The sequence below is a fragment of the Vespula pensylvanica genome, chromosome 25, assembly GCF_014466175.1.
Source record: "Vespula pensylvanica isolate Volc-1 chromosome 25, ASM1446617v1, whole genome shotgun sequence".
Lineage (NCBI taxonomy): Eukaryota > Metazoa > Arthropoda > Insecta > Hymenoptera > Vespidae > Vespula > Vespula pensylvanica.
In genome coordinates this window covers 1,320,986-1,346,914 of record NC_057709.1, presented here as the reverse complement: position 1 = coordinate 1,346,914, position 25,929 = coordinate 1,320,986, and the positions used below count along the sequence as shown (strand labels likewise).

Sequence of the window (25,929 nt, the reverse complement as noted above, 5' to 3'; positions counted from 1 at the left end):
AATTTGAAACAAAAATAATAATTTAAAAAAACTTCAATATATGTATATGTGTGTGTGTGTGTGTGTGTGTGTTACTACACATATATATTATGTAATTGAATGATATAATTTAAAAATAAAATATATTTCAATTGTATGATATTAATATTAAATTGAATAATAATCCTACAAAGTTTTCTAATTTGTAATAATTCAATTATCTAATGGGATTTTCAATTTATAATAATATGAATTTGCAATATGTATAGTAATTGAATTTAATTTAATTCAATATGTTCTAATCGTTCATAAGTACGATATATATTATATAATAATCAAATCTAATAAAATTCAATCGAGTTTAATAGAATTGAAAAAGATATGAATATTTTTTAATAGTTTAATAATAAATTATAACAATTAAATTGAAAATAAAATTGAATAATTTATAATCGTATATGGTTCAAATATAATAATTAAGAAGAAAATTAATATTTTCTAACAATGAGCATATAATAATTGAATATAATAATAATAATAATAATAATAACAATAATAATAATAATAAATTATATAATCTTAAATCATATAATAATTTAAAAAAAAGAAAACATTGCTAAATTGAATGGAAAAAAGTAAAACTTATTTAATCGTGTATATATTTAATAATTTACATTTTTTAATCGTACATGTATTTGATGATTAAATGGAATTATTAAATTAAATACTTTCTGGTCATAAAATAATATAAAACTAAATTTATCCTAATCGTATAATAATAACTCAAAAAAAAAAGTAAATAAAAATTGAATTAAATTATTAAATCGAATTGCAATATTTTCTAATCCAACGATAATATATCAAATAAATACGATTATAACATCAAATAAAATTATATATTGAATATTTCACATGAATAAATTAATTAGATATAATAATTAAAAATAAAATATTTTCTAATCCTCACATAATATAACATATATATATATTTTTTTTTAATAATATATAATATCATACAATAATGAAATCGTATGATTATATAATAATATTGAGAAAAGAACTAAATTTTGAAAAAAGAAAATTTTCTTCCTTGTTTCATGATTAAATTCGTTAAAAATATAATTATAATAATAAAAATATATAGATATATCGAGATACTTAATAAATTCTTCACAGCATATTGATGATTTCATACTGCCGATTTTTATTCCGAAAAACAGGTATGATATGTGCCGTCGTAGGAAAGGCGGCCGCTGCACTAAGGGAACTGCCGGTATGGTTTATTACATAGCGAACACGCTTCATTTATTTTATTTTTATTTACCTTATAACGTAATTATTATATACATATATATATATATACATATATATTATTGTTTGTCACCTTAACTTTTGTATATAGTGCCACCGATTAGTTATAATTTTTAACAAAAGTAATCATTACTACGGTGAGACATTTTGTTTTTCTAAATACCTTTCAAAGAAAAAAAAAATTTTTTTTTGTATTAGAAATTGATTAGAAAATGATTAGAAATTTAATGGTGGAAATTTAGAATTCGCTCGGAATTTTGTTTAGAATTTTGTTTGGGAATTGTCTTGATACTTTTCATTAGAACATTTTCTAGAAATTGTTTAGGGAAAAATGATTATAGAACTTAATTTAGAAAACTCTGATCGGAATTTTTTATTTGAAATTTTTTATTAGAAACAGTTTAGAAAATTTGATTATAATTATTTGGAAAACTTCAATTAGGAATGATCCGAACAAAATTTTATTATGAATGATTTAATTAAAATTTTTTTTTATCAAAAATTGCGATTAGAAATTAATGTAGAAAACTTTTCGCGAATTTCGATTAAAAATTTTCCTACAGATTTCGATTAGAAAATTTTATTCAACAAATTATTCCAATCTCTCATAAATCTCGCTGATAATTTTTCTAAACATCTTTTTTTTTTTTAAACTTTAATTTGAAAGTTATTTAAGAAATTTTCTAATATTCTTTTTATAAAAATGTTTCTAATAATTTCTCTAAGAAAAAGAATTTTTTTTTGTCTTCCAATGAAAAATAAAGATGTCTCTCTTATTAATTAGCCTAATCGTTGAGTAGACTTATTATAGTTTAAACAAAAATTTGATGCGCTTTTTTATAGATTTGTTAAAGCTTTGCAATATCTATTATCATAAGTAGTTAATAAAATAGTAGACAAGTAGTTGTTAAATATAATACTATATACATACATACATACATACAACATACATAGATACATACATACATATATACAGGGTGTATCATTTAATTTTTTCATTGCTTTTATTAAATGACTAAATATCAAAAAATGAATATCATTAAATCCAACTTTTTGTAAGGTACAATACAACAGTAACAAACATGTATACATATATTATAAAAAATCATCGATGACCTTGAAGTCTCGAGAAAGATAATTTTGATAAAAAAATGATCTTTCAATGAGATAATCAATCCAATGTGATCAAATAATCTTTTTTTCGTTCTTTTTTTTTTTTTGTATTTTCAATAACAATCGATATATCTCAAATATTTGTATAAAATGAATCACCCTGTATAAGCTACGCTAATAGTTTAATTTTGTAACGACTATTAGAACGTGCGCGACCATTAGATTTCATTATTAGCTTATAACAATCATGCTATCGTAGTACTAGCGTTAGCTCGTAAACGTGTCGACAAGCATTTCAATTTTTAATCGTCTCTTCCACATCGTTCAAATTCATTACACAAATGAATTTAATTCAATGATCGATGATAATTTTGAAATTTACAAATTCGAAATTTGCCAGAAAAAGAAGAGAAAAACGAAATAATAATTTAGATATTGAAAGATATAAAAAAAAATATTCGGGACTTGGAGAAGGAATAAAAAAAAAATATACAAAAATTATATAATCAAATTATCGAAACGAAACACAAAAAAAAAACCAAAGAAAAAATCATCACTCGTTCGTTAAGTCCTTATTATCACCATATATTTAATTGGCAATAATTAATGACCTACATACGTACATATATATACATGTAATATATATATGTATGTACAAACGAAATATATTAGATTCTAAACAATAAATCATCCAAAAGATATAACGACATCGCACAAGTTTACGAAGCTCTAATTCAACAATCTAATTATCTTAACCGTCCAAGGTCGCTTCCAGTCGATTTAATTTGCTTTTAAATCGCACGAGCTAACTTCACGATGAAAAGGATGAACGATGAGAACGTTTTTTTTCTTATTTTTTTTTTTTCGAGAAGAAAAGAAAGAGAAAAAAGAAATAGAAAAATAAAAAACGTACCAACGAAAAACAAAGAAAGAAGCGGGAGACAACGGGTTCAAAAAAAAAAAAAGAAAAGAAAAAATAATGATAATGATAATTAAAGAAAAGAAAAGAAAAAATAAAATTAAGGAGAAGAAATTGAAAGAATTGAAGTAATTAAAAAAAAAAAAAAAAAGGACCAGAAAAATAATCACTAACGTTCTAACATTTTTAGAATTTAGGGCCAGGACAGTGAGCGAGGGTGAACTTCAAGGACACATCGAAATATATCATCTACCTCAACTTCGATAATATTTTATGAATTTTTCTTTTTATCTCCATCTCTCTCTGTCTTTCTCTCTCTCTCTCTCTCTCTCTCTCTCTCTCTCTTTCTTTCTATCCTTTATTAATTCATATCAACTATCTCTCTCCCTCTATCTCTCTCTCTTTCTCTCTCTCTCTTTCTCTCTCTCTCTCTCTCTCTCTCTGTCTCTCTCTCTGTCTCTGTCTCTCTCTCTCTCTCTCTCTCTCTCTCTGTCTCTCTTATTAGTCATCTTTCTTCGTTCAGATTTTCCACCCCACGCCCCTCTGCGTCAATAATTATTTAATACACAGAAAGTGGTGCAAAAGTAAAAAATAAAAAAAAAATAAAAAAAGTTTGGAATTAAAAAAAAAAGTAAATAATAATAATAATAATAATAATAATAACAATAAAAAATAAAAATAAAAAAAGTAGACGAGAAAATTGCAAAGTACAAATGCTTAAACGATTCAAGGTCAATGACGAGCGTGACAAAAAAGAGAAAATATAAAACTGAAAAAATGAAAGAAAGAAGAAAGAAAGAAAGAAAGAAAGAAAGAAAAATAATTATTATTGAATATAGTTATTTCTTATTGTTTTATATTACCTTTCTCTTTTATTTTCTTTTTTTTTTTTTTTTGAACTACACATGTAAAGACAAACCTTGTGTGTTGTTACATTGCAGATTAGATATGTGCAGGAGGCAATACGCGAATGACGTGTGCAATAGAGGAACCGCAGGTACGTTTTTCGGAGTAATGGCGACCCCGAAAAAAAAACAAATAAACAAACAAACGAACAAAAACAAAAAAATGGCCGACTTTCTTTCGTCTAGTCTATTCTCGACAACACAATCTACCCCTTTCTTTTTATCTTTATCTCTCTCTCTCTCTCTCTCTCTCTCTCTCTCTCTCTCTCTCTTTCTCTCTCTTTCTTTCTGTCTGTATCTCTTTCTTTCTCTCTCTTTCTCTCCCATTATAAATCTCAAATACATATGTATGTGTGTCTTGCGATCGGTGTGTTGTATCTTCTTCTTCTTCTTCTTGTCGCCATTTTGAAATTTCCCGCCGCATCCAGCCGCTCAAGCTCCTTCATCGAAAAAAAAGAAAAAAAAGAAAAATGGTGGAATTTGTTGGTAGCCGGAATTTTTTGTAATTTTTTTTTCTTTTTTTCTTCTTCTTTTTTTTTCTCTTTCTCTCTGTCTTTCATTCTCTAATGGTTCCTATCTCGTTCTTAAGCTTGATTATGGTTTCTGTCATCACTTGAGACACTTGTTTTTTCTTCGCTTGTTTATTTTTTTTTTCCTTTTATTTATGGTGAAAATGTATATTTTTTTCTGTATGTGTGTGTGTGTGTGTGTGTGTCAGGTGACGAATTTTTTAATCAAAAAAATAAATTATATCTCCTTTGACTTTATCTTCTTCGCACAATTTTGCTTTTATTTTGATACCATATACATATACATATATATATGTATATATATATATATGTTTATGTTTATGTTCACATATATGTGTGTGTGTGTGTTTGCTCGCAACGATAAAATCATCCCAATCGTATTTTTGGATTTTCTTTTTTTTTTTGGAATACGAAATTTACGAATTATTATTAATTTTCATTGTCGTTATTATTATTAGTATTATTATTATTTATTACTATCATTATAGTTTATGTGACATTTTCATTCTATTTTGGATTTTCATAATCGAGAATTTAATCGCTTTTGTATCTTTCTATTTTTTTTTGTCGGCTGCGTTATCGACTAAAGGACCGTTTTTTATTGGTAAGTTTTACATATATGTGTGTATAGGGTGACAAAACGAAAAAGGATTTTATGAAAATTGTCCATTTCTCTTTTCTTTTTTTTTAACTTTTTGATTCTTTTTTTTTTTCTTTTTTTGAATTTAGAAAATATTCTTATTATATAATCTTTTTTTTTTTAATATACATATATACATACATATACATATATATGTGTCTATGTATATATATGCATATATATATGTTCGTGTTTACATGTATATGTATATATGTAGACGCGACGGACGAATATTGTCTATTTTAATGAAAAATTTTATCCTTTCTAAAACAGCAAATAAAATACTTTATCTTATTAATCAGGATTATTAACAGCGGTTGCATGACAAATCATTAGAATAAATTAGCTTCGAGTAATGGTATGAAAGATTCGCTGCGATAAAAATTCGTGTTGTCATTGTTCCATGACTAATAATTACATACGGTGGTTAAATTAACAAGTCACGTGTCTCCCACGTCTAATATGTATTAGAATGTTTCTAATGCATACGTTAGATTTTTATCGAAAAATTTTATTTTTTCTATATCGTTTTATTATATAGATATAAAAATTAATTAAACCATTATGGAAAATTTATGAACATTTTTTTTTGGGGGGGTTCTAATAATCATTAAAAAATTTCTAATGCATATATTAATTCTATACTGTAATAACATGTGTCCTATAAAAAAGTTAAAAATTTACTTCTTATTCTAATGATAATTAGAAAGTATTTAATGTATTCATCTATAAAAAAGTTCTAAAATATCGTTTAATCTAATGATAATTAGAAAGTGTCTAATATATTCATCTGTAAAATAGTTTTGAAATTCTTTTTCATTCTAATGATAATTAGAAAGTATCTAATGTATTCGATCTGTTCAAAAGTTTGGAAATTTTTGTTCATTCTAACGATTATTATAAAACATCTAATATATAAATTAGATCCGTGAAAAATTTCAAAGATATTTGTCATTCTAATACCTATTAGAAATTATCTAACGTATACACATTAGATTTATAAAAAGATGGTCAGAATTTCTATTTAAAAAAATAATAATTTCATTGTCGATTAGAAAAGTTTTCATTAAATTCTAATATCTACTTTAGAAACGTCATAGCGAAGAATATTATCCTCTAATAAATTGCTAAATTAATTTTAACGTTAGAGACACGTATCAGGCTTCATCATGATCTCTTGCTCTCTGCTCTGGTATCAAATATAACATCGCTAGAAAGATACAGAAGTAGCTTGTATTAATATAACGGATTATACTGTCTAACGAATTCTAAAAGTAACATTAATCTTTTTTATCAACATATATTCAATCTCATGGATCCAAAAGAATATTTTCGTTCTAATAATTTCAAATATATTCTACAGGATTCGCATATGTTGGTGGTGCCTGTGTTGTTAACAAACGCTTAGAAAAGGTCAACTCTGTAGCCATCATTGAAGACACTGGTGGCTTCAGTGGTATCATCGTAGCGGCACACGAAGTTGGTCACTTGTGAGTTTTTCAAAAAAAAGAACAATAAAAATATAATAAATTCATCACTTATGGGTTTCTCGAAAAAAAAAAAAAATTTCTTTAATCAATAACTAAAAGAACTATTTTTTTGTCAATGTATTTATTTGGAATATATTTAAAAAAAAAAAAAAAGAAAGAAAGAAAAACAAATTATACCCGAAGTTAGTCATTTGTGAGTTTCTCAAAAAAAAAAAAAAAATGGTTTCTCGACAAAGAAAAAAAAGAAAAAATTTTTTTCTTAAATCAACAATCTTTTGTTGAAAAGACAATTTTTTTGTTGATTTATTTACTTCAAATATATCTTTAAATTTTTAATTCTTACACTAAGTCGGTCACTTGCGAGTCTCTCAAAATAAAAAAAATAAAAAAATGGAAAAATATTTTTTATTTTTTCGAATCTATCTACTTCCTTTGCGTTAATTTCTTTATAGTGAAATTGAATGAATACTTGAATGAACTTGAATGAAAAAGAATGATTATTGAATTTTCTTTTTTTATATTTATTTTCTTTTTTTTTTTTTTTTTTTTTTAGGTTAGGTGCAGTACACGATGGTTCACCACCACCGAGTTATCTTGGTGGACCTGGTGCTGAGAAATGTCGTTGGGAAGATGGTTACATTATGAGCGATCTTAGACATACTGAAAAGGGATTCAAATGGTCCCACTGCAGTGTCTCGTCCTTCCATCATTTTCTAAAGTACGTAATTTTACAACAATTTTAAAACAATTACACAGTGCGATATTATTATTAAAGATCCTCCAAAAAAAAAGAAAAACAAACTATTTTAGACATCCAATCGGTCAACAAAAATATTCCGACACTTGTGAAATATTTTTTGAATAAATTTTTGAAATATTTTTTTCTATGAAGAGACATCTACGATTGTATAAATATTTTTTGTTTTTAGATCATTTTCCTTTGTATATTCGTTTTACTCGAATTAATGAAAATAAATCAAACTTTTTCATATTAAATTCTTTTTAAATTGAAGTTTACTATATACTTTTTAATATAGATCCTATGAGAATAATTAAAAGGAACAAAAATAGCAAAATATTGAATTAATCAAATAAATATCCAATAAATTTGAAAATAATTTTTTAACATACTTGACGCTTATTAAAAAATTTCAAAATTTGTTTCGACGATATAAAAACGGTATAATAATAATAATAATAATAATAATAATAAATTATTTCGTTCCAAAAAAATTACTCGTGTTATTGTAAAATTGACACACGTGTCGAAACAGAAGAAAATTTTTTTCTTTTTGGAAAAATTTCTTAATACACATTTTTTTATTTTCATATTTTTTTTTTTTTTTCTTTAGTGGTGACACTGCAACGTGTTTGTACAATGCACCTCACGAAGACGAGGCACTGCCAAGAGTTTTACCAGGCAAATTACTCTCGTTAGATGCTCAGTGCCGTAAGGATCGTGGTACCAGTGCTTGTTTCGTGAGTAAAAATTGAATTTCTATTATTAAAGCAAACAAACGTAATCTATCAAATATTCCTAGCTGGGCTAAAAGTTGCTAAACAATTTTAAAAATCAATTACTCTTTTTCGAAACTTTATAGACGTTTGATTAAGCTTGATATTTTACAGAACGAACTTATAATTTTTACAAATAAATTGTAAACAAAAAAAATTATTAGCATATATTTTCTAAAGACGTTTATGTATTATAAATGTATGTATAACGAGAAATATGTTATTGACATATTATTTATGACATTTTTCTTTCCTGTTTTTTTTTGTGGGGGTATGGGGGTTGGGGGTTGATTGATGGGGGTATAGAAAGACGACAGAGTTTGTGCACAATTATTTTGCTTCGATGCTGGATCTGGTTATTGTGTCGCTTATCGTCCCGCAGCTGAGGGCTCACCATGTGGCGATGGCCAGGTAAATAAAAAAAAATCAATAAAATAATAAAATAAATAAAAATTGCAAAGAAAAAGAAAGAAAAAAATTCCATTGATATATTAAAATGAATCGTATATATAATTATATTATATTACATAAATAAATAATATAATATAATTTAATAATAATATATATTATTGCTATTAATATTATTAATTATTATTATTATATAATATATACATATATATGTATATATATACATGTTATAAATAGATATACGGATTAAAATTTTTTTTTTTCTTTAATATTTATAATATTCTAATTTTTATACATTCGTTATATAATATATATGTATAATTATATATATATATATATATATATATATATATATATATATATATATATATATAAAGAAACGATATGTATGCACGTGTAATTAAAAAGAAAAAAAAAAAGAAAAAAGGACATTTCGATAGATTTAGACTTAAATTGATTTAATTATCATTCGTCAAATTTTTTTTTTTTTATTATATATATATACATATCTATACATACCTATAAAATATATATAAAAAGTATTACAATAAATATATAATAAATTTAATGTTTTTTCTTTTTTAAAAAATTTACAAAATATCAATGTCGCCGAAGAAAAACGTTTCATTTGATTTTAAATAATTTTTATTGATTAAAAACGACTACGTATCATTTTCTTTTGTTTAATTTTTTTTCTTTTTTATTTATTTTTCCTTTTCTTTTTTATTTTTTATTTTCATTCTAGTACTGTCTCAATGGTAAATGCGTCGCCGAACATGAAAATATAATACCTGATTACACCCAAAATATACCAACTTATGTACGTCGAGATGGTAGTTTCGGACCACCTGCGAACAACAGACCGATATTTGCACAATATAATAACACCGATTACAGGTAATTTAACTTATAATTTGCATAAATAATTTAATGAAAATTTGATCAAGAAAAAACAAATAAAAATGAAAAAAGAACGGAAATTTGTATCCGCCATATTTTCTATTCCGTTTGATTTTGTTTCAAAATAATCGATCAAAGATCAAAATCAAAGTCATTTAACCCTTTAATGCATCGTATATATTTTTTATAAATTTTTAATATATATATATATATAACGTCACAAAGAATTGTGAAATGAATTTCAAATCGCTGATGAATTTGTTTTTATACATGTAATAATACATTTCTTTTTTATTATTTTTTTTTTCTTAATAATTAATCGTCATGATAATTTTTACAATTTTATATCAATATTATCATTGTTATTATTCATTTGAAATAACGATAAATATAAAAAATTATCGTAATAATAAAAAAATAATAATAACAATTATAATAAATGTTAAATTTTGTTTTTAATAAATATATAAATAAATGAAAATTGGTTGCATTTAAAGGGTTAATACAATAACATTTAAATAATATTCCACACAGGTATCCATGGGAAGGAACAACATATACATCGCCAAAATCAAAATTTAAATATTCCCCATACATAACCCCAAATTTATTGACGTCAAGTACAACAACAACAACAACGACAACAACAACAAACCATAAACGTCAATATACACCTACATCAACGGTATACAAATACACGTACACGACTGCTAATAATTTACTTGCCATTAATGACAAAATCAAAAATAATAGTAATTATAATAATAACAACAACAACAACAATTTTGGAAAAATCAACAATGGTGTTAATCGAACAACTACGACTAGCAAGAAAAACAACAGATATAATTTTAATTTCCGTTACAACGTCAATTCTACTCCAAAAGTTGTTAACAATCCTAACGACGTGAATTATCCAAAAATTATATCGTTCAAACGTAAGACCACGCCAACTGTGACGCCATTTTCTCCGACGACATTGGCTCTTCTTCAAAATGGCCTCCAAAATGGCCAACAGAATGGCGGTCGTGGTAAGAGAATTCTGTGAAAACAAAAACAAACAAATTAAAAAATATATATATAAAAACAAAATTCAATTCTTTCTATCTCGTGTCAATCTTTCTAATATCAAAATCTTTGTCTCTCTAATTTTATTTTATTTTATTTTATTTTATTCTATTCTATTTATTTATTTAATTAGAAGCATGACCATATTCTTTCATTATATCTATATCTGTGTAATCACTATCTCGTTCTTCTTTTTATTTTATCATTATAATTTTTTAATCATGGAAAAAGGATCTAAAAATCTATATATATATATATATATATATATATATATATATATATATATACATATTACATATAAAGATATACGTGTTTGTGTGTGCGTGTATATATATATATATATATATATATAAACATAATTGATCACGAGCGAAAATGCGGACCATAAGCTCGATCTTTTTTACGTTGTTTTCACAATCTTCTTACTATTCTTTCCTTTTTTTTTTCATTTAATTCACTATTAAGGCAGTGACAATTTTGTGTAAACTTACATCGGGATATTTACATCGAACGATATTACATCAAAAATAATACTAATACGGATACCGATAAAACACACGATGAATTACATTACATTACATTACATTTACAAAATACGAAATGAATTGATTTATATTAGATTACATTTACAGAAAATGAAATTAATTAAATTACATTACATTTCACTACATTTACAAAAAACCAAAATTAATTAAGCTACATTACATTATATTTACATTACATACTTTTACAATTATATTACATTAAATTATATGTAATTTCGCGATTACATTACATTGCATCATTTTAATTTTTACATACATACGTTTAAACAACACAAGATGAATACGATTAAAATTACATTATTACATCATTACAATTATTACATACACATAAATACAAAATTACAATCACACTGCATAAACAAATTGCATAGACATTTATACATATGTACACGTTTATATTTCGTATTACGACTTACAGCTAATTCTATTTTTTTTTTTTTTACTAAATCCTTTACATACATATCTGTCCGTTACCGTTCTAATTCTAATCCTAATTCTAATTTTTATTCTTATTCTAATTTCTAATTCTAATTCTAGCTGGGAATAATCATCTATTTACAGAAACATCTGATCTCGTATCAAAGCATCTGGATACTTATATCTTTCTTTTATTTATGGTTTTTTTTTTATCAAATGTTTTCTCTCTCTATTTCTCTCTCTCTCTCTCTCTCTCTCTCTCTCTCTCTCTCTCTCTCTCTCTCTCTCTCTCTCTCTCTCTCTCTCTCTGTCTGTCTTTTTATCTTTCTCTTTCTTTTTTTTTCTTTCTCACACACGCGTATACATACACTACACGCACACATACGATCAAAATCATTAATAATGTTCAATTATTCTTAGAAACAGAGGGCGATGAGTGCACGGACCTAGGGCCCGATTGCTTGGATCTGATTGACAGGCTGGGAACATGGCTGTGCCATTTGCAATCTGTAAAGAGCCGTTGCTGTGCGTCCTTGAAGACTATCTGCCCTTAAAAAAAAAAAAAAAAAAGAAAAAAAAGAAAAAGAAATACAGCAAACACTTCGGATATCTTCGAGGTTATCTATGAACAAAATAAAAAAAGAAAAGAAAAGGAAAAGCAAGAAAATATAAAAGAAAAAGATCAACTATCGATGTCGAAAGAAGAAAAGAAAAAGAAAAAAAAAGAAAAGAAAAGTCGAGAAATCAAAACGTATTTCGTTTTCTTCTTTTTTTTTTTTATTTTTTATTTTTTAATTCAATCTTCTTACACAGATCTCGAGCCAAATTCCTTCGATGCGATATCTGACGAAGGATCGATTTAATATGACTTTTCTGTAGATCATTTTCCTCAACTTTTTTTTTTCTTTTCCTCTTTTTTGTTTTCAAGATCAACTTGTGATGAACAATTCACGAATCTTAACGAAAGAAAAAAATGTACTGCCTTTTGATCTTTAATCCTTGGTCGAATATTTATTATTAATTGTAATTTTATTATTATTATTATTATTATTATTATTATTATTATATTATTTTATTATTAATTTTAATGTTATTATTATTATTATTATTATTAATTTTAATTTTATTATTATTATTATTATTAATTTTAATGTTATTATTATTATTATCATTATTATTATTATTATTATTATTATTATTATTATTATTATTATTATTATTATTATTATTATCGTTCTTCGATGAGAAATTATGCGAAAAGATTTGTACGCGTACGAAATTGCGTATTTTAATTTCGATTCCGAACAAAAACCTAAACAAAAATGACTCATTCATTATTCCTTTTTTTTTTTTTGATAGATTTCGTGTTGTCTTTTTATTTTTTGAAGAATTTTTTTTCCTCTTTTTCCTTTTTCTTATTGTAATTATTATTTTGTATTATTTTTTAAGTATCGGCCTTCGAAAGATCCTCGATCGTGCAATACGCCAACGAGTGTCTCACATATTTTCCTTAAGAGTATTAGTTTCCTCTTAAAATATCTGTGTCTTCCTTTTTAAGATATTCGAGGCAGGTCCATTATGTATTGTTTATAAATAAATGAATTTTAAAAGCGAGACCGCTTCGAAAGAATCTACCAATCAACAAAGGTCGTTTTGTCATTCATTAACGGCCATTTTGGACTCTTCGTTTGTGTATCATATTACCTAATTTTTTCTTTTTAAAACGTTGACAGAATGTAGTCGTTGTGTAAACTAAATAATAAAAATTTTACACGATGTAGATTTTAGTTATTTATCTTTCCATTTATTCTTCTTTCTTCTTGCCGATATATTCGATTGGATTATATTTTTTGTATAAATCATTGAATATTTTCAAAAATAAAATATTTTATGGAATAGATTCTAAATCAATTCGTCACCTGTTATTTAACCCATTCTATTAGGATAAAATAGGATTCTTCTATTACCAACATATTCCTACTCAATCGACAAAATCGGACTCTACTTACCGATAGTTTCTTACTCGATCGACAAAATGGAACTCTACTATTATCAATATTTTCTTATTGGATCGATAAAACAGGACTCTACTAATAGCGAGATTTTCATAAATTTTAAAAGATTTTAGAAATAAGGGATGTTTTTTTAGAAATTCGTTTCAATCATAAATCTTTTACTCTTTAAATCTTATCCTTAATATTATTTTAAATTGATATATATAAAAGTATGACAATTTAAATAATTTTATAATGATAAAAGTAGTATAATTAAATAATAAGTTTATAATTATTAAAGTTTTATAATTAAAAATAAATTATAAAGAATATTGTCATTGGATGTATCATTAAAAGTAAATTTTTTTTTTAATGAAATAAATTTTATAATGAACTTTTGTTTAGTTTAATTTATTATTAAATATAACACACATACACACACATATGTGTGTAAAATATTTTATACATTTTATTGAAAGTAAAATTATTAAAAATAAAATGTATAAAAATAAAACTTCTTACTAAAATTTATTATTAAAGAATAAAATATAACAATCTGATAAGAAAAATTTTATATTTTTTATAAATGTTTTTAATTATTATAAATGAATTATTAAATTTATTATTATTAAAAATTATATATATATATTATTAATTTAATATTTATTATTAAAATCAATAGTCTTAAAAATTTCGTTTTCTTTTTTTTTTTTTTTTTTTTTTTTTACACAAACTAGACATCTGAGTACTCAAAATATACCATAAAATATTCAAATCGATTAAAATTTATCTAAATCAATGGGGAAAAGAATGTTATCGATTACGTAAAGGACACACCTTTGTTTTGGCTTCTGTTCATTGATGTCACATAAAAGTAACGTAATTCAATCATTAGACTCAAATATTGCGGCATAATAATCACGTTGACACGATTATCATTGCAATTTATTACTTTGTGCACTTTAATCTATTATATTATAGATCATATACTCGTTCAAAAATATGATGATGTTGTATATGAACAAGTGTTTCTTGTTCCTTCTTTCTTTATTTAATTTTTTCTTCTTCTTTCTCTCTTTTCCTTTTCTTTTATATATATATATATATATATATATATATATATATATATATATATAAACATTGACCATTAATCAAATTTAGTTTTTAGGAATTTGATATAAAACGAGAAAATCAAAAAATCTTTTTATTTACGACGTGTTACCTCAGAGTAATACGTTCATTCATCAAGGAGTAATATCAGAGCAATTCTGGCAAATTTAAAAATAAATTATAAAACAAGAGAGAAAAATTAATAATAACAACGATTTATGATTTTTATTCGCGATCATGTTTCGGAAAATTATTTTATTGTGTACAGTTATTGTATCTCTCGTACAATGTAAAAAGGTATTTAAATATTTCATTCATTACTATTTTATTCATTATTATTTTATTCATACATATATACGTATATATTTATTTATATATAAATATATATACATATATTTATTCATTTATTTGTTTTTTTTAATTCAAAAAAAAAATTGTTTAATTATTTTTATTTCCATGATTATTTATAATTTATAAATTATTAAAAATATTTAAAAAATTTATAACTCCTCGATAAAATTGATTATAATATATTATAACACTTTTCAATTAAAAAATTAATTATTTAATTAATTATTTATTTAATTAACATATAATTAATTAATATATAAAAGAATTATTTTCAATTTTTTTTTCAATCTTGTTTCATAAAATTTAATTTACAAAAAGATAATTATTTTCAATTTTAATTCAGTCGTTTACGTACTGTACAAAATAAAGATATTTATATTTAATATTTTTAAACAATTTCTGTGAATCTAAAAAAAAAAAAGAAAAGAAAAAAAATTAATTAAAAAATAATACAATATTTAATCAATGTTTTAATCATTTTAATTTCAAGCTTCACCAATATATGACACCGGAAGAAGTAATGGCAGTGTTTCACACGAGTCATGAAGAAGGTATTTGAATACTTTTTAATTTTATTAAAATTTATTGGAAAAAAAAAAATTAAAATGAAATAAAATACAGAAAGAAGAAAAGATATTCAAGCTTGAAATTTTTTAAATAATTCAGTCTTATTAACATGTGATAAAAACTTCTCGTTTTAATTAATTAATTTATTTATTTATTTATTTATTTATTTATTTATTTATTTATTTATTATTAAAAGAAAAAAAAAGTGAAAAGAAATTATTAATAAAATTAATGAATTAACTATAGTACCAGATTATGATGTCGTTCCAATACAACACACTGTCCATCAAAGAAATTTGGATGACAATCAAGAAATACAATTTAAAGCTTTCGATAGAGACATTAAATTGTATCTTACTCCTACGGAGGGAATACTTGCTAGCGAAAACACACCCGTTTGGACTGTATCTTCTAATCCGAATTATCCTGAAGGATTGAAATATGATCTAATACCGAATGTAAGTTCATATATTTTTTTAATACGATCAAACGTTAACATATTTAAGATGAAAAGTTTTTAAAAAGATTTTTTCTGAAAGCAAAAATTTATTTCCAAGAAATAAGAAAAAGAAAGAATCCTATCGATGTCTCATATAAAGAAGAAAATATTGTCTCAACGATTGGATTTAAAAGATATAAAAAAAGAATATTTCTTTCAGGCCATGAAAAATATAGGTAGAACATTTCATGATATGAATAATACTGCGTCGATACTGATGCAATTGGATGCTAATAGAAGATTACATCTTGTGAGTAAGAACACTTATAGAAAGATCAAACTCTGTTGATTTGTCGTAATGAATGAAACTTTTTTTTTCAAGAACGGAATCATTTCTTCTGTTAACAAAGTAATTCGACGTTTACCTCACCGCATTTTACATGATGTACTTTACAGTGAGAAAAATTTATACAAGCCTCTTCATACTAAAAATGTAACTAAAAACGATGACCTCGCTTATACTTATCATCATGTTATTTATGAGATACCAAAAAATAGAAAAAAGCACTATAAGGAATTCAGTAAGTTGAAATTTTAACATAACGTGTAAACATAATTGTATATTAACTTTTAAAAATCTAATCTATTTATTAAAATTTCTTAATATTTTTAGAATTGTCGAATCCAAGCAAACGTATTAACAACACAGGACACAAGCATAACGTACCAGATGTTATTTATCCAGAAATATTAATCATAATGGATAACAGTGAATACGCGTAAGCAAAACTAAATCATTTTAATTTGTGTGTTTAATTATATAAAATCTAAATGTCTAATAATCTCTTTGAAAATGTTCAGATTAGTTGGAAATGATATCAAACATGCTATAAGATATATCCTTTCATTTTGGAACGGTGTAGATTTAAGATACAGATTATTAAACAATCCAAAAATTCGATTCAATATTGCCGGTATAGTTATAGCTTTGGTAAGCTAACTTACTTTCTTAATTTCTTTTTTCTTTTTCTTAATTATTTAATATTTACTAAATATATTTTATTTTAGGATAACAATGCAACTTCGTATATGGAAAAAAATCGTTTAGAAAGTGAATCGCTTATGGTAGATGTTGATAAAGCTTTACGTGAAATGGCAGATTATATTTATAGAGAGACAAGATTCCCAATTGGTTTCTATGACATAGCGATCACTATGACCCAGTAAGAATATATATATATATATATATATATATATATATATATATATGCATATATAAAAATAAAGTAAGTTAATAAAACATCTAAAAAATTTTTTAAATATTTACTCCTTTTTAGATTAGATATATGTAACATGGTGGATGATTATTGCGATGATTCGACTCTTGGTAAGTAACTCTAATGTTATATTTATATTATTTTACATATTTTTTATATATTTAACATTTTAATCTAATTTATTTATTTACACAGGTTATGCATATGTATCAGGAGCATGTAACAGACAAGACGATAAGAAAACTTCAGAAATGGCTGGTATCGTAGAGGATAATGGTGGTTTTAGTGGGATTATACCAGCTGCTCATGAAATTGGCCATTTGTACGTTACTATACTTAAAAAAAATTCCTTGACACTCTTATAAATTATTAAAAACGTATTACAATGACAATTTTAGAATCGGAGCCAGACATGATGGTAATCCAACATATGCTACCAATTGTTCAGAACATGACGGCTACATCATGACCAGCGGTTTAATGTTAAATGAAAATGGATTTGAATGGTCTAACTGTAGTATAAACGCGTTTTATACATTCCTCAGGTAAATTTTTCCCTTTAAAATTTTCTTTGTAACAACGCTAACAGAATATATATAAAATTATTATCATTACAGTGAAGACAGAGCGAAATGTCTTTATAACGAACCTGTAAACGGTCACTCGTTACCTCGAATTCTGCCAGGCAAATTAATGTCACTCGATTATCAATGTAAGAAAGTACATGGTCATGAAGCAAAAGCATGTAATGTAAGTTTACGAACAAATATATATATATATATGTACTTAAAGAGTAAAATACATTAAAATACTTGTACTTTTCAGACTGATCATACTGTCTGTACTAGATTAGATTGTTTAGTGCCAGGAAGTGAAAGTGCGTGCACAGCTATAGCTCCAGCAGCTGAAGGTTCTTCTTGTGGAAAAGGCGTCGTAAGTATATGAGATTGCATATATTTACATCAATTGATCGTTCACCAAAATTAAACAATTTTCTTCCTGCCGTAATATCAAAAATTTTTTCTCTAATATTTTATTTGTCAAAATTGATTACCTATTCTTTTTTCAGTTTTGTCTCAACGGTAAATGCGTTCTGGAAGGATCGTATATGAAATCTAACGATAAGAAATTCTGGTTAAGACGTTTCCAACCATTATTCAAACTTCAAAAGATTGTGAAACCATTTGTCTTATGAAACATCCTTTAGCAGCGAATAATAAATTAATACATTTTTATAGAAATTAAGATTTTTCGATATTTCTTTATCCCATTACGAAAAGTATCAAAATTTATTTTATTATGTTTATCATTTAATAATTTTTGGATCTATACCTATTTCATCGTACAACTCGCTTTTAGTACCAGGGTAATTTTCTAAGATACAATCTATTATTTCTGTACATAATCTTTTACGTTTAGTATATTCACGAGAATATTCGTCTAGAGAAGATTGTGTTTTTCTTTTCGTTTCAGTTAAATCCGTACTTCCAGTAGATTCGATAAGTTTATCTAATTTATTAGTTAAAACTTTAATACTCTCTTCGAGCGAAACTTTCTCTTGACGTGCTTCTTCAAGAGTAATAGATGATTTTAAAGATTTTAATAAAGTTTCTTGATTTTTAATCTCTTTTTCGAGATCTTGATACTTAGTTTCTACTTCGTTCGCATGTGCCTGTAATTCCTTATCGATTCTCATTAATTCCTCTATATCTTGCGTCGAATCCTGAACAACGCAATAAACTTTTTGCTTTCCATATACCTAATAAAATATAAGAAATATTTAACTTACATATCCGTCTACAATTACTTTCATTACAATAAACAAAATCCACTTACTTTTTCAAATATCTTTCCTTCTGCCAATAAGTGATCAATAGCTTTTTGAACGGCAGATTTTCCAAATTCATTATGCAAGTTCAACACTATATCGTTCACACTGTAAGGTCTGTTTTGGATTTTTAAATGTTTGTATACGGTATCCATGGCCATTATTTGTTAACAAATAACATTTTTCTGTATAACTTATTTATAAGCTGTAGTAATATTAATTAAAATAATATACACACACATCAATGATTTTATATTACATATATTAATACAAATTAAATAATCATCCCTTACCATTCAAAATAGTTAATAAATAAGTAACCATTTTGCAACGCCAGTACTTATAAAATTATCTTAAATTCTGCAAAATATATTCGTTTATACACATAAAAACGAAAAAAAATCATACACTTTTACCATACAATTACATAGCTGACAGAAAAGAAAGTTTACAATCCAAAATCATTCAAATTATGAAAACTGTTCAAATATGTTCATATCAAGAACGATATTATCGATAATAATGGTGGAAATTATTTACAGCGCTTTAGGAAATAGAACTAATGATTCACAATTATCGACCAAATTAAATATACAAGCTTTCTTGAAAAATCATTATTAAAATATTAAATTATTGTGGTTATGTTTCAATACGACATATAACGATATACAAACATAACAGATATACACGTAAAAATATATGAGAGTAATAATTAATATATAAAATAAATATATAAAAGAGTAATAATTTTAAGATATTAGTTAACTTACCATCGTAAGAGGACTCCAAAAATTATCGACCGCTTTCTATTACGAATTACTCACAACTATCTTGATATCAATGATGGCAGCAACATAGCGACTGAAACGTGATTGGTTACCATCTTAAAGGAGGACACGTGACTTGGAAAAAATTTTCCGAAATATTTCAAACATTTGAATATGTAAAGAAGTCTAAGAAAAACAGTATCGTTGTAAATATAAGAAGCATAGAATAATACCTTAATATTAAACAAGGTTTAAAACAAAATTAAATCTATTGGTTAATACAGTTGTCGGTAAGTCAGTAATTTCATCAAAATAATAATAAGATTTTCGTGATTAAATAATAAATAAAAAATGAATATTGTTTATAATATTACAAATATTTATAAGAATATATTTCAATCTAAGGATCAACATACGAATATAATTAATAAATCGTAATATCAGTAACGCCGCTCTGGTGTCGTTATTACTAAACAAAAACTCTCGATCGATAATCTGTCTCTTTAGATACAAAGTTTCCTATAATATCGACAGTGTGATTTACAATATTTTCTGTTACATACCGATTCTTATACATACTGTTATCTACTTTATCATACAAATAAGAAAATTCAACAAACATATATATATCTTTACAAATGTACACACATACACATATCATATCAATATCCACTAACACAATAACAAAACCATATGTTACCTTATCCACTGGCAGTATTAATCAATTTATCTATTTAAAGATAAATATATCAATGTTTTCTCCCAACAATTTCTTGAGTGGTCCAGTTTAAGGCTTAGTATCCTTTTAGTAACCATCTTGTTCGTGTCTCCTGTTTATCAAATAGAAAAGAAAACTAAGCGGAAATAATTTCGTATAACAACATATATATATATATATATATATATATATATATATATATATATATATATACCTGATTAATTACGTTTTGTGTGGTGAATCAAAACTAGAAAAAGAAGAAGAAGAAAAAAAAGAAGAAAAGAAATAGAGATATATAGCAATATATACATATATGTAAAAAGAGATGGTAGATATGTGATTAGTATAAAAGAAAAGAATAAGATATACGTACACCTTATGTAGTAGAGTATAAATAACAAGTCACAGGTATGAACACAAACATACATACATACATACATACATATATATGTGTGTGTGTATATATGTATATATGTATATATAACTTTATTAGCACCGAGTTATACTCGCGAACAAAATCCCAACAGAGGACATTAAGAAGGATATATATCGAACTGTTATTTGTGCAAGTTATCTCTGTAATAAGAAAGTGACACAAATCTTAACTGGTTCAACATAGAACGTGCTGATAATAATGGGTGATCTAATTAATTTAGTTACAGAAGTTCTGTTTTTTTTTTTTTTTTTGTATAGTTCTTTTTATATATATATATTTTTTTTCTTCTTTTTCTTAATTTGAAATGGAGGTCCATATAAGACATTTCATAAAATAAAATTTTGCGTCATACTATTTATCATTTCTTATATGATGAAAATATGCTACGACTGATGTAATCTATTAATTCGAATTTTGAGTGATGATTTTATTTTAATTTTTTCTTTTTTTTTTTTTTTTCTCCGACTTTCTCATTTTCGATATTGCTTATCGTAGTATTTAAAATTTGTACGATATAATATATTTATAGTATTTCATTTGAATAGTCGATAAAAGAGTTCCAACATTTTATCCATTCGTTAGATATTCATTTTAAAAGATAATAATAAGAATTTGAAAGTGACATCGTTTATTACTTCAAACTACGTAAATTTTCTTAATCCGTTAACGACATTTTGTCATTTGATATGTGTATGTGTGTATATATGTGTACATAGTCGTGTATGTGTGTTTGTGTGTGTAGAATAAAAACGTATATATATAAATATATATATATATATATATTATTAGAGATAAAAGATAAAAAAGATAAAGGAGTCATATAAATCTTAAGATATTTTAATGACATATAAATACATTTTTCTTTTTAAAGAAGTATATATATAACACCGTGATTGGTATAATTACTGATAAAGTTAGAAATGTTTCAAGTGGTAGGATGTTAAATATCAGTAATTAAACCATTTGCAATTTCTATAGATTTTGTTTTACTTTTTTTATTTTTATTTTTCTTTTATTTTCTTGTGCTGTTTTATCGACATGTCGTGTATAAATTATTTTACAGATCTCCTTACTAAATATTGTACCGGAAGAATGTTATATGTTAACGCGGCAGCATGTGTATCAATATTATTATTATTTATGGGATTATCAATTGGATTAAAAACAAATAAATTTAAAGGTAGCGATGCATTAGATCTGGCACCACTTATCGATGGGTAAGTAAGATCGTTCGTTTGAACAAATATCGAACTCGGTCGATAATGTACGTTCGAACTTATTGTTAATATTTTTTTTTACAGACATAACGATTTACCATACAATATATATGTAAAATTAAATAACAATTTAACGGCATATCCATTTGAAAAATTACTCACTAATGATCCAATTTGGGGAAAACGAGCATGTTCAACATGTTACACGGATTTGCCACGTTTGAAAGCTGGGAAAGTTGGTGGACAGGTAAGCTATGAATAAAAGATACAATTCGTTTGTTTCTTTTGTTATTGTTGATTATAGTCGATAAATAAATTATATTAGTATGTTTAATATTTTTGTCTTCTTTTTTTTGTAATAAATATTCTTTACAGTTTTGGGTTGCGTATGTATCCTGTAATTCACAATACAAAGATGCGGTACAATTGACATTACGTCAGATAGATGTAATTAAAAGATTTATAAATCTTTATCCAGACCATCTGCAATTGGTTAAAAATGCAAGAAATATCGAAGTTGTTTGGAGAAGTGGTAAAATAGCATCGATGATTGGAGTCGAAGGTGGACACTCTTTAGACTCTAGTTTAGCTGTATTAAGGATTTATTATGAATTAGGAGTTCGTTATGTCACATTGACGCATACTTGTAATACACCTTGGTAAGTCTGACTGCATTACCGACTAATGGTAATACGCTCATATATATAATACATTTTTCTATTCTTTTTTTTTCTTTTTCATTTATTTTATTTTTATTCTATTCTTTTTTTTTCTTTTGCATTTATTTTATGAATATTCTACATATATTGATTTTAAATTACTCGTAATATATTATAGTAAATCAAATTACTTCAATCTCTCTCTCTCTCTCTTTCTCTTTCTCTACATTATCGACAGATGATACGTAGACATTTACAATAATAAATTTTTTTTATTCTATTTAAAAAAATTGTATTTTATTAGAATATTCTAACATTGTTCATGACCATAAATTCGTTATAATAATTTCAATTTTTTATTTCATTCAGATATTTTTTCACAATGATATATTCTTTAAAACGTGTTATGATCTATTTCATCGAGATTATTATTAACATTAATTATTACTAATGAAATTACATTATAATGATCTGATTCGATTTTTTCTTTTTTTTTTTTTTTATAGAGCTGATGCATCTACCGTTAATGATGGATATGCATATAATCTTACAAGATTTGGAGAAGTATGCATTTGTTTTTTTTTCCTATTTTTTTCCAAATAACAAATTTGATTCAAAATAAAATAAAATTATTTTGTAGACCTTCGTTTATGAAATGAATCGTCTTGGGATGTTGATAGATCTGTCACACGTTTCTCACAATGTCATGAGACAAGTTCTTGCTATTTCACGAGCACCCGTTATATTTTCTCACTCTTCCGCATTTTCTATTTGTAATAATTATCGAAACGTTCCTGACGACGTATTGCACTTGGTAGTAAGTAATTTTTTTTTTTCAATATGTATCCCTGATATATTTCTTACAATATATATTTTATCATTTTCTACTTTATCAACAGAAGGAAAATGAGGGTATCGTTATGGTAAATTTTTATTCGCAATTTCTTAATTGCAATAAATTTAAAAACGCAACAATACAAGATGTTGTAGGTACGATATATATCTAAAACAAACAAATTTAATTATAAAGTTATCATCATTATTATCGATTAAATTAACTCCGCATGTTTCATACATATATTTTTTTCAGATCATATTAATCATATTAGAAGTATTGTTGGAGTAAATCACATCGGTATTGGTGCTGATTATGATGGTGTAGATAAGTAAGAATAAATCAATAATTATTATTATTATTATTATTATTATTATTATTATTATTATTATTATTATTATTATTATTTATGAATAATTCTCAATGAACAGTGTACCAGAAGGTTTGGAAGATGTATCAAAATATCCATCCTTGTTTGAACGTCTGTATCAAAGCCGTGAAGGAGAACAAGAATGGAGTAAGGAAGATTTAGAAAAATTAGCTGGAAGAAATTTTATCACAGTTATGACTAAAGCAGAAATGGTATGAAAGTTAATATTAATATCGATATGATTATAATCATAACATAAATTTTTGCCTTTCATAAAATAAAATATGAATTATTCTTTTCAAAAAGGTTCGCAATTCAATGTCGTCTCATCCACCTATTGAAGATATTATTGCAGCAAGAGATATATTCCAAGCTCAAAAGAATGAAGGACTCGAGCCAGGATCTTGTCAAACTGCAAAGGAGTAAATATTTTCAGAAATTCATTAGAACAATCAAATCTTATTACATAGAAAGTAGATTTTCTTATCGATTTATTTTTTACTTCTCTATTTTCTTACAGGTGGAATGAGGTATTATATTTATATGCTATAAATAAAACGAGACAGACTGACTCAAATGATTATTTTTAGGTAAAAGATAATGCGTATTTTTAGATTTAAAACAACATACTATTCGTAAATGTTTCTTAATACATGATACATCTTTATATTGTTTTATAAGTATTAAGTTTCTTTTATTGAAATTCAAAAAATCTATTCCAATCCAAACAAATGACAATTAACGTTACGTCCGATAATGGCACAAAAGTCTTGCCTGAAAAGAAATATTTATAATGTAAGATTGACATAAAAAAGTTTTCATATTTTAAAGAATCGATATCTACAATATTAATATTAACCATTGACTTTTTCTGATAAATGGAAGAACTTCTGGTGGCATGAAACCATTAAATTTACTAACTATAGAAGTTCCATATGCACCCATGTCGCTCCATACAAGCCAATCTCCTATTTCATATTCTGGAAGTAATACATCTTTGATGATACAATCAAAGGAATCAAGAGTTGGTCCCCATAAAGTGGAAGAAAACTTTTTATTAGATATAGGCTGCAATAAATTTACTTTTAGTAATATATATAATAAATAAAATAATTATGAATATATTATATTAATAATATACATTGAACAGTGAATTTGGATGACGTGATTTCAAATCATACAATTCTTCTATAAACCCAGTATAAACTCCACAATTAATATAATACATCTGCTTCAGACTATTTCCACTAGATATAGTTTTTTTAGAATGTAAATAGCTAGCCAAAGTAAATGCAGATGCTACGTAGTATCTACCTGGTTCACTTATAATTTCTATAGTAGGATCTATTTCTTTGATCGCATCATTAATTATATATGAAATCTAAACGGAATGAGAAGATATCTATTAATATATTTCATAAATATATTAACATAAATAATAAACAGACCTCCTCGATTTCAATTCCAATTTCTCCAGGAAAACCCCCTCCAATATCAATTAACTTGATATCTTCGCATCCTATTGATTTAGCAAAAGTAATCAAGTCCTTACATATTTCAATTCCACGTTTATACGCATTGAATTCTTTACATGGGCTACCAACGTGGAAACTAAATCCAT

General features: G+C 25.0%; 5 protein-coding genes and 1 long non-coding RNA gene across 9 annotated transcripts in view; 3 read left to right on the top strand and 3 right to left on the bottom strand.

The window, feature by feature from the left end:
- Positions 1-12,431, top strand: part of LOC122637351 (A disintegrin and metalloproteinase with thrombospondin motifs 8) — a 68,265-nt gene extending 55,834 nt beyond the window's left edge. Inside the window, exons 11-19 of one of the 4 annotated variants that reach the window (XM_043829436.1) lie at positions 4,264-4,319; positions 5,347-5,361; positions 6,761-6,887; positions 7,441-7,605; positions 8,240-8,366; positions 8,709-8,813; positions 9,556-9,707; positions 10,245-10,741; positions 12,167-12,431. In XM_043829436.1, the coding sequence (XP_043685371.1) occupies positions 4,264-4,319; positions 5,347-5,361; positions 6,761-6,887; positions 7,441-7,605; positions 8,240-8,366; positions 8,709-8,813; positions 9,556-9,707; positions 10,245-10,741; positions 12,167-12,294 (1,372 nt within the window). In that variant the 3' untranslated portion in view covers positions 12,295-12,431. Of the gene's footprint in view, positions 1-1,199; positions 1,253-4,263; positions 4,320-5,346; positions 5,362-6,760; positions 6,888-7,440; positions 7,606-8,239; positions 8,367-8,708; positions 8,814-9,555; positions 9,708-10,244; positions 10,742-12,160 lie in introns of all 4 variants that reach the window. The other 3 variants (XM_043829435.1, XM_043829437.1, XM_043829438.1) reach the window with 3 other exon arrangements.
- Positions 10,617-20,893, bottom strand: LOC122637366. The gene is made up of 3 exons (XR_006329228.1): positions 20,774-20,893; positions 20,077-20,167; positions 10,617-10,752 (listed from the first exon to the last, which is right to left on the bottom strand). It is a non-coding gene; the product is annotated as an uncharacterized LOC122637366 (long non-coding RNA).
- On the top strand, positions 14,929-18,719 carry LOC122637352 (venom metalloproteinase 3-like). Its single transcript, XM_043829440.1, has 14 exons — positions 14,929-15,141; positions 15,686-15,746; positions 16,009-16,220; positions 16,422-16,511; positions 16,584-16,782; positions 16,875-16,980; positions 17,063-17,192; positions 17,270-17,424; positions 17,539-17,588; positions 17,674-17,800; positions 17,877-18,023; positions 18,096-18,228; positions 18,304-18,411; positions 18,548-18,719. Exons 1-14 carry the CDS (start codon positions 15,082-15,084, stop codon positions 18,671-18,673), a joined length of 1,704 nt encoding a protein of 567 aa, XP_043685375.1. The 5' UTR covers positions 14,929-15,081; the 3' UTR covers positions 18,674-18,719.
- On the bottom strand, positions 17,605-19,677 carry LOC122637359 (homologous-pairing protein 2 homolog). Its single transcript, XM_043829448.1, has 3 exons — positions 19,600-19,677; positions 19,315-19,511; positions 17,605-19,237 (listed from the first exon to the last, which is right to left on the bottom strand). The coding sequence occupies exons 2-3, from the start codon at positions 19,465-19,467 to the stop codon at positions 18,785-18,787; spliced, it is 606 nt and encodes a 201-aa protein (XP_043685383.1). The 5' UTR covers positions 19,468-19,511; positions 19,600-19,677; the 3' UTR covers positions 17,605-18,784.
- Positions 20,894-21,280: 387 nt separating the features above from the next.
- Positions 21,281-25,141, top strand: LOC122637354 (dipeptidase 1-like). Its single transcript, XM_043829443.1, is given in 11 exon segments — positions 21,281-21,429; positions 22,291-22,444; positions 22,529-22,691; positions 22,820-23,103; positions 23,610-23,667; positions 23,744-23,920; positions 24,003-24,093; positions 24,194-24,269; positions 24,370-24,520; positions 24,615-24,730; positions 24,829-25,141. Coding segments are annotated over 11 exon segments (1,344 nt in total). The 5' UTR covers positions 21,281-21,425; the 3' UTR covers positions 24,899-25,141.
- LOC122637355 (ornithine decarboxylase 1-like) overlaps positions 24,950-25,929 on the bottom strand; it is a 2,154-nt gene continuing 1,174 nt past the window's right edge. The window contains exons 5-8 of the mRNA XM_043829444.1: positions 25,757-25,908; positions 25,450-25,689; positions 25,168-25,376; positions 24,950-25,082 (exon numbers count right to left, since the gene is read on the bottom strand). Of these exons, the coding sequence (XP_043685379.1) occupies positions 25,022-25,082; positions 25,168-25,376; positions 25,450-25,689; positions 25,757-25,908 (662 nt within the window). The 3' untranslated portion in view covers positions 24,950-25,021. The remainder of the gene's footprint in view (positions 25,083-25,167; positions 25,377-25,449; positions 25,690-25,756; positions 25,909-25,929) is intronic.

Coding starts and splice junctions, on each gene's coding strand:
- LOC122637352 (XM_043829440.1), top strand. CDS start 15,082: ATGTTTCGGAAAATTATTTTATTGTGTACAGTTATTGTATCTCTCGTA. Junction 15,142..15,685: donor CTCTCGTACAATGTAAAAAG/GTATTTAAATAT, acceptor TTTAATTTCAAG/CTTCACCAATATATGACACC. Junction 17,801..17,876: donor GCTCATGAAATTGGCCATTT/GTACGTTACTAT, acceptor TGACAATTTTAG/AATCGGAGCCAGACATGATG.
- LOC122637359 (XM_043829448.1), bottom strand. CDS start 19,467: ATGGCCATGGATACCGTATACAAACATTTAAAAATCCAAAACAGACCT. Junction 19,238..19,314: donor AAGGAAAGATATTTGAAAAA/GTAAGTGGATTT, acceptor ATATTTTATTAG/GTATATGGAAAGCAAAAAGT.